The sequence below is a fragment of the Mandrillus leucophaeus genome, unplaced genomic scaffold (assembly GCF_000951045.1).
Source record: "Mandrillus leucophaeus isolate KB7577 unplaced genomic scaffold, Mleu.le_1.0 Scaffold123, whole genome shotgun sequence".
Taxonomy (NCBI): Eukaryota; Metazoa; Chordata; class Mammalia; order Primates; family Cercopithecidae; genus Mandrillus; species Mandrillus leucophaeus.
Genome location: NW_012100654.1, coordinates 6,007,840 through 6,016,933, shown reverse-complemented (window position 1 = coordinate 6,016,933; position 9,094 = coordinate 6,007,840). Strand labels below are relative to the sequence as shown.

General features: G+C 34.7%; 1 protein-coding gene across 2 annotated transcripts in view; it reads left to right on the top strand.

Moving 5' to 3' along the window:
* Window positions 1–9,094, top strand: part of STXBP5L (syntaxin binding protein 5-like) — a 503,509-nt gene that overhangs the window by 277,162 nt on the left and 217,253 nt on the right. For both annotated transcript variants that reach the window (XM_011971605.1, XM_011971604.1), the window contains exon 10: window positions 6,304–6,382. In XM_011971605.1, coding sequence (XP_011826995.1) covers window positions 6,304–6,382 — 79 coding nt within the window. The remainder of the gene's footprint in view (window positions 1–6,303; window positions 6,383–9,094) is intronic.

The window sequence follows — 9,094 nt, the reverse complement described above, 5'->3', positions numbered from 1 at the left end:
CATCCCTGTCTTGTGCCAGTTTTCAAAGGGAATGCTTCCAACTTTTGCCCATTCAGTATGATATTTGGTGTGCATTTGTCATAAGTAGCTTTTATTATTTTTACATATGTTCTATCAATACCTAGTTTATTGAGAGTTATTAGCATGAAGGGCTGTTGAATTTTGTCAAAGGCCTTTTCTGCATCTATTGAGATAATCATGTAGTTTTTGTCATTGGTTCTTTTTATGTGATGGATTATGTTTATTGACTTGTGTATGTTGAGCCAGCCTTGCATCCCAGGGATGAAGTTGACTTGATCATGGTGGGTAAGCTTTTTGATGTGCTGCTGGATTTCCTCTGCCAGTATTTTATTGAGGATTTTGTATTGAAGTTCATCAGGGATATTGGCCTGAAATGTTCTTTTTTTGTTGTGTCTCTGCCAGGTTTTGGTATCAGGATGATGCCGGCCTCAGGAAATGAGTTAGGGAGGAGTCCCTCTTTTTCTATTATTTGAAATAGTTTCAGAAGGAATGGTTCCAGCTCCTCTTTGTACCTCTGGTAGAATTTGTCTGTGAATCCATCCATTCTTGGACTTTTTTTGGTGGGTAGGCTATTAATTACTGCCTCAATTTCAGAGCTTGTTCTTGGTTCATTCCAGGATTCAACTTCTTCCTGTTTTAGTCTTGGGAGGTTGTATGTGTCCAGGAATTTATCCATTTCTTCTAGATTTTCTAGTTTACTTGTGTAGAGGTGCTTATATTATTCTCTGATGGTAGTTTGTATTTCTGTGGAATCAGTGGTGATATCCCCTTTATCATTTCTTATTGTGTCTAGTTGATTCTTCTCTCTTTTCTTCTTCATTAGTCTAGCCAGCAATCTATTTTGTTAATCTTTTCATAAAACCAGCTCCTGGATTCACTGATTTTTTGAATGGTTTTTCATGTCTCTGTCTTCTTCAGTTCCACTCTGATCTTAGTTGTTTCTTGTCTTCTGCTAGCTTTTGAATTTGTTTGCTCTTTCTTCTCTAGTTTTTTTCATTGTGATGTTAGTGTGTTGATTTTTTATCTTTCTCACTTTCTGATGTGGGTATTTAGTGCTATAAATTCTGCTCTTAACACTGCTTTAGCTGTGTCCCAGAGAATCTGGGTTTGTTATATCTCTCTTTGTTCTCATTGGTTTCAAAGAACTTTTTTATTTCTGCCTTAATTTTATTATTTACCCAGTAGCCATTCAGGAGCAGGTTATTCAATTTCCATTAGTTGTGCAGTTTTGAGTGAATTTCTTAATCCTGAGTTCTGATTTGATTGCACTGTGGTCTGAGATACTGTTTGCTACGATTTCCATTCATTTGCATTTGCTGAGGAGTGTTTTGCTTCCAAATATGTGGTCGATTTTAGAATGAGTGTTACGTGACACTGAGAAGAATGTATATTCTGTTGATTTGTGGTGGAGAGTTCTGCAGTTGTCTATTAGGTCCTCTTGGTCCAGGGCCGAGTTCAAGTCCTGAATATCCTTGTTAATTTTCTGTCTTGTTGATCTGTCTAATATTGATAGTGGGGTGTTAAATTCTCCCACTATTACTGTATGGGAGTCCAAGTCTCTTTGTTGGTCTCTAAGAACTTGTCTTATGAATCTGGGTGGGATATTGACTCATATCCCAGTGTGTGGCTACTCCTGTTGGGTGCATATATGTTTAGCATAATTAGCTCTTCTTGTTGCATTGATCCCTTTACCATTATGTAATGCCCTTCTTTCTCTTTTTTGATCTTTGTTGGTTTAAAGTCTGTTTTATCAGAGACTGGGATTGCAACCCCTGCTTTATTTTGCTTTCCATTTGCTTGGTAAATATTCCTCCATCCCTTTATTTTGAGCCTAGTGTGTCTACATGTGAGATGGGTCTCCTGAATGCAGCACACTCATGGGTCTTGATTCTTTATCCAATTTGCCAGTCTTGTCTTTAATTGGGGACTTTAGCCCATTACCAATATAGTTATGTGTGAATTTGATCCTATCATTATGATGCTAGCTGGTTATTTTGCACATTAGTTGATGCAGTTTCTTCATAGTGTCATTGGTTTTTATATGTTGGTATGTTTTTGCAGTGACTGATACTGTTTGTTTTGGTTTTTTTCCCCCCATATTTAGTGCTTCCTTCAGGAGCTCTTGTATGGCAGGCTGGGTGGTGACAATATCCCTCAACATTTGCTTGTCTGGAAAGCATTTTATTTCTCTGCTTACTAAACTTAGTTTGGCTGGATATGAAATTCTCGTTTGAAAATTCTTTTCTTTAAGAATGTTGAATATTGGCCCCCTCCTGGTTTCAAGGGATTTTCATGCCTCAGCCTCCCAAGTAGGTGGGATTACAGGCACTTGCTACCATACCTGGCTAATTTTTGTGTTTTTAGTAGAGACAGGGTTTCATCATGTTGGCCAGACTGGTCTCCTGGCCTCAGGTGATCCACCCACCTTGGCCTCCCAAATTGCTGGGATTACAAACATTAGCCATTGTGCTTGACTCTTCTTCTCTTTTTTTTTTTTTTTGGTCCAATTTTTCATTATACATGTTGTATCTCTATGTTCTGCAAACCCAATCATATATTGTTTAAATTAAATTATAATGAAATCTTACATAATTGTATGTCTTTTAAGGATGTTGACAAAAATGTATATCCTGTATATATTAATAGAATCTGTTACATTGATGTATTTGCTTATCATTTTTGGTTTTCCTCATTTGTTGCTGTAGATTCAAATCACCAACTGTGGTATCTTTTCCTTGTTCAGGTATTGCTTTGCTCTCACCCACCTCCTTTGTGTTGTTACTGGCAAATATATATACAGATCTCACAATACAGTTACATACATATTGTCTTATATAATTGATTTTTGAATCAGTTAAAAGGTGCTTGGAGAATAAATATGCAATTATGCCATTGTAATTGTCTACCTAGTTACCTTTACTGGTACTCTGTTCTTTGTGTAGATTTGAATTACTTGCTGGGGTCACTTTCTTTCACCCCGAAGGACTTTCCTTAGTATTTTTTGTAAGATAGCTCTATTATCAACAAATTCTCTCAGTTTTTGTTTATCTGGAAATGTCTTTATTTCATCTTTATTTTTGAAAGACAGTTTTGCTCAACATAAGACTCTTGATTAGCAGATTTTTTTTTCTTCTACTGTTTTGAATATGTCATTTCACATTCCGTTGCCTTTCAGCCTCCATTGTTTCTGAAAGTTAGCTGTTAATCTTAATAGAGGTCCTTTGTACACAGTTTTCAAGGTGTCTTTTTTTCTTTTAAGCATGTTTACTGGGATGTGTCTGAGTAGAGATTTCTTTATCCTGCTTGAAGTTTATTGAACTTCTTAAAGCATAGATAATGTTTTTCATCAAATTTAGGAAAGTTTTCAACCATTATTTTAAGAAATATTTGTATTCCTTTCTTTCCTTTTCTTCTGTTATTTCCATTATGTATATTCTTGTGATTAATGGTATTCGACATTTCTTTGAGATTATTCATACTCCCTTCATTCTTTTTTTCTGTTTTTTTTTTTCTATGCTGTTTCAATAATCTTCTTCTTCCAGCATCAGTCTCTTATACCCTCAAAATTGCTCTATTAAATGAAGTCACATAAATATTTTTGAAACATTGCTTTACACTCATCACTCCCTAACTTGAAAGCTTCTTATAACTCTCCATTTTCTATATTGAAAATAAGTTTAGAGATTGCCATTGATTAGCTATTTTGTACCTCATTAACATTATTTCCCCTGTTCCCCTTCATGAATCTTTTAATCTAGTCAAATTGGCCTGTCAGTAAAACCAGTTTTAATCTCAACCTCTACAGCACTTCATGCTTATCACTCATTTCATTATAGTACTTCACAATGTCATTTTAACTTATTTTTTAATATAGTGAATTTTAAGCCTCTGGAATTTAGTTTTTTAATACCCTAACACTTGGTACACTACTCTGAATGTCAGGAATAGTAAGGAATGTAATTGTTGATAATGTCGTTATATACAACATGACAAGTAATCATGTTTCAATTACTGACAGTCAATAAATATAATTGAAGCACAAAAATTCTCTCCCAAGAATAAATTGTTAGAGTTGGAAATTGAAGGAAAATGTTAACGAGAAAATTATGTAATTATTCTTTCCCACTGAAATCAATTGATGACTCTGATATATAGTGATTAAAAATGCTTTAATATGTACAAACAACCGCAGATATACTGTTTTGTTCAATTAATGATTTGACAATTTAGTGAAGTGCTGGATGGAAAAGACATATAAACTAAGGGGAGTGGAACTCTCCCCTGGCTGTGTCACTTTTTTTATTTCTCTCTATTCCCACATCATTACCAAAGCCAGTAATCTCCAACCATCTAGTTCTCAATCTTAAGACTATTGTTCAGGGCCGGGCTTGGTGGCTCACGCCTGTAACCCCAGCACTTTGGGAGGCTGAGAACGGGTGGATCACTAGGTCAGGAGATCCTGGCTAACACAGTGAAACCCTGTCTCTACTAAAAATACAAAAAATTAGCCAGGAGTAGTGGCACATGCCTGTAGTTCCAGCTACTCAGGAGGCTGAAGCAGGATAATCGCTTGAACCCAGGAGGTGGAGGTTGCAGGGAGCCAAGATCACACCACTGCACTCCAGCCTGGGTGACAGAGTGAGACTCCATCTCAAAAAAAAAAAAAGACTATTGTTCAGACAAGTTCCTGAGCAAAAGTTTTCTCTTTGTAAGGCATCATGATATACATATAATGTCAGTAATTCTATTTTACATATGGCACAGATATGTATATTTTAGTACAGTGTGAATGATTATGGTCAATTTTATATTATTTGTTTCTTGTTTAGTAAATATAGGGTAAAATAAAGAAAAGGCAATTTCAGAAAGCATGCCAAGCAGCAGATATTGATTTGTTGTTTAATTCCTTGCCCTTTAAACACGTTGAATAAAACTATCTTGATATCCTATTTGGATTTGCTTATGTCATTGTCAAGCTAATCTGAAAATTTAAAGCTATATGCATGTAAACGTCTATGTAATAGATACGTGACTATAAACAACTGTGGTAATACAAGAATAAATAAGGGTACTTACTGAAAATGAAAAAGAAACAAACATTGCATTTCAGAACACATGCCAATTTAACCAAAATGAGACATAGAAGTAAACTGAAAGCGTAACTAGAAAGATAAGCGTGTTATGTGCAGAAGTAGCTTCACTGCTATTTCTTCCTCTTTTTGATCCTTTATTCAAAATCTTATGGAGTCTAAACAGAATAACCCATCTCCTATAAGAAATTATCATTTTTGTTTTATGCAAAATGAATACATCATTAAAATGATTTTTAAAAATCATGAAATGTAGTATTTGTGTTCATTGTCTAATGGAAGTTTTTAAAAAAATGTATTTGATAGAAATAGAATAATTTTGATAGTTCATTATATGCTTTAAATAGCAAGTATTTCTCTGTATGAAAGGAGTTTGCATGTATTATAGATAAAATATTGATCCTAGTGTGGATTGTTATTGTTGTCCTAGTCTGTTTTTTGGTGCTGTAACAGAATACCACACGCTACACAATTTATAAACAATAGAGGTTTATTTGTCTTATGATTTTGGAGGCTGGAAAGTCCAAGATTGAGGGGCAACATCTGATGAGGGACTTCTTACTGTGTTGTAACATGGTGGAAGGTATCACATGTTGAGAGATGTGCAACAGAGGGAAGGGGCCTGAGCTAATCCTTTCATTAGAAACCCACTCCCATGATAACCAACCCATTCTCACAATAACTGTATTTAATCCAAACATGAGGGCAAAGCCCCCATATCCTAATCACCTCTTAAAAATCTCATTCTCAATACTATTGCACTGGGGATTAAGTTTCCAACACATGAATTTTGGGGGACACATTCAAACCATAGCAATAGTAATAAATTTCATTATGTAGGTAAGTATGTATGTGTGATCTTCAATTCTAAACTTACTTTGTCTTCAAACTTAAATAATTAAAATAACTCCACATGAAATTAGATTTATGTGTGAAGAATGTAAAGCGATAAAAGTTATATAATTTTACAGGTAATTTGATGAATTATATAGCAGACAAGTATTGCAACTCTGAAGATTGTTTACAAATTCAACAAAAATATTAGGATTCATAGACATAAGTTTATCCTGTTATGACAAACACATAATTACATTATTATTCCTTTATCTTTAAATTCCTTTAGTCAAAATTTTTAATTCTTACAGATGAATAGAATTTAAATTAGATTTACTTAAATCTTTTTTTTCTTTAGGAAAAAGTCAAAGAGAAGGAAGAAAATCTGAATCTTGTAAACCAATTCTTAAAGTAGAATACAAGACCTGCAAAAACAGGTATGCATTTTTACTTTAGGGAAAGAGGAATATGAAGCAGAGACAAAAAAGGCAAATGATCTTTAATGTCAATATATTGTTTAAAGTTTTTCATAATTGTAAATACAACTGAATCCTCCATATTAACATAACTGATTTTTTATTGTCTCATAGACATATCTCTGATAATGATTATTATGAATATTGCAAATTACAAGTGTTAATTATTTCAGGATTCTTAATGAGCATTTAGATAAGTATTATACACAATAATTTTAACAGTAAAGGACTTCTGACCATGCATACTACAAGTAGCAGGATTTATTAAGCAGAAGCAATGTGTCCATTGATATTGCATGTGAAAGACTTAAATACATAACCAAGTCTCTGTACTTTAAGATCTTACATTCTGAAGTCAGAAGATTACAATTTGTTGGAAAGATAAAGTTATGTACATTAATGTAATAAAAAGTACTAAATTTTAAGATGTTAAAAAATAAAAAAAAAATTAGTATAATATTATTTTGTGTTTAAAGTAGCCATATCCGGCTGAGTGCCCTGCCTCACACCTGTAATCCCAGCACTTTGGGAGGCTAAGGCGGGTGGATCACCTGAGGTTAGGAAATCGAGACCAGCTAGGGGAGCATGGCAAAAACCTGTCTCTACTGAAAACACACAAAAAAATTAGCTGGGCATGGTGGCACGTGCCTGTAATCCCAGCTACTTGAGAGGCTGAGGCACAAGAATCCCTTGAACCCAAGAGATGGAAGTTGCAGTGAGCCGAGATGGTGCCACTGCACTCCAGCCTGGGTGACAGAGCAAGACTCTGTCTCAAAAAAAAAAAAAAAAAAAGTAGCCATGTCCTATATATCAACAAGTTCCTTTTACCTGGCAATAATAATTAGTGGCAATATGCTCATTCAGAATTACCATAATAAATCTTGCCTAAACATTAAATTTATTTTAATTCAAATTAAATAATCCTACTTTATATTAATAATAAGCTCATTTTATAATGTTTTCTTGGTATCATAGGTATACTGAATGTTTGTTTATAACTGCTCTTCTAAAATTTTAATAGTACAAAATTATGGTCATTTTAAACCAGTTATTTTATCTATATATAAATATCTCTTTAGCCTACTATGCATTAACTGATAAAAATGACCACTGTTTTATACCATTATAAGTATTAGAATGTTTCAAATTTAATCATTATTAATGGAAATATGAAATATATGACATATATTTTGCCTCTTAAAATATTACTTATAGTTTAAGCTTTGCTTGAGTCTTCAGGTTCAAAATTATTTACAATATTTGTTATATGGTATTGCACTTCAAGGATTATTAAGGTGCAGGACACTATATTAACTATTCCTAGCAGCTTGTAGTATTATTTTGTGGGGTTTTTTTCACATATATATAAAAATATATGTATATTTATATATAGTTTATTATACATTAAGTTTTGGAATACATGTGCAGAACGTGCAGGTTTGTTACATAGTTATACACATGCCATGGTGGTTTGCTGCACCCATCAACCCATCATCTACATTAGGCATTTCTCCTAATGCTATCCCTCCTCTAGCCCCCCAACCCCCAACAGGCCCTGGTGTGATGTTCCCCTCCCTATGTCCATGTGTTCTTGTTGTTCGACTCCCAATTATGAGTGAGAATATGCAGTGTTTGGTTTTCTGTTCCTGTGTTACTTTGCTGAGAATGATGGTTTCCAGCTTCATCCATGTTCCTGCAAAGGACATGAACTTATCTTTTTTAATGTCTGCATAGTATTCCATGGTATATATGTGCTACATTTTCGTTATCCAGTCTATCGTTGATGGACATTTGGGTTGTTTCCAAGTCTTTGCAATTGTGAATAGTGCTGCAATAAACATACATGTGCATGTGTCTTTATAGTAGAATGATTTATAATCTTTTGGATATATACCCAGTAATGGGATTGCTGGGTCAAATGGTATTTCTGGTTCTAGATCCTTGAGGAACTGCCACAATGTCTTCCACAATGATTGAACGAATTTACACTCCCACTAACACTGTAAAAGCGTTCATATTTTTTCTACATCTTCTCCAGCATCTCTTGTTTCCTGAGTTTTTTGGTTTTTTTGAGATGGAGTCTTGCTCTGTCACCAGGCTAGAGTGCAGTGGCATGATCTCAGCTCACTGCAACCTCTGCTTGCTGGGTTCAAACAATTCTCCTGCCCCAGTGTCCCGAGTAACTGGGACTACAGGCGTGTGCCACCATGCCCAGCTAATTTTTGCATTTGCTTTAGTACAGACAGGGTTACACCATGTTGGCCTGGATGGTTTCCATCTCTTGACCTTGTGATCCACCCATTCTCAGCCTCCCAAACTGCTGGGATTGCAGGAGTGAGCCAACACGCCGGCCTGTTTCCCAACTTGTTAATGATCGCCGTTCTAGCTTGCATGAGATGGTATCTCATTGTGGTTTTGATTTGAATTTCTCTAATGACCAGTGATGATGAGCATTTTTTCATGTTTGTTGGCCACATAAATGTCTTCTTTTGAGAAGTGTCTGTTCATATACTTCGCCCACTTTTAGATGAGGGTTTTTGTTGTTTTCTTGTAAATTTGCTTAAGTTCCTGGTAGATTGTGGATATTAGCCCTTTGTCAGATGGATAGATTGCAAAAATATTCTCCCATTCTGTATGTTGCCTGTTCACTCTGATGATAGCTTCTTTTTTTTT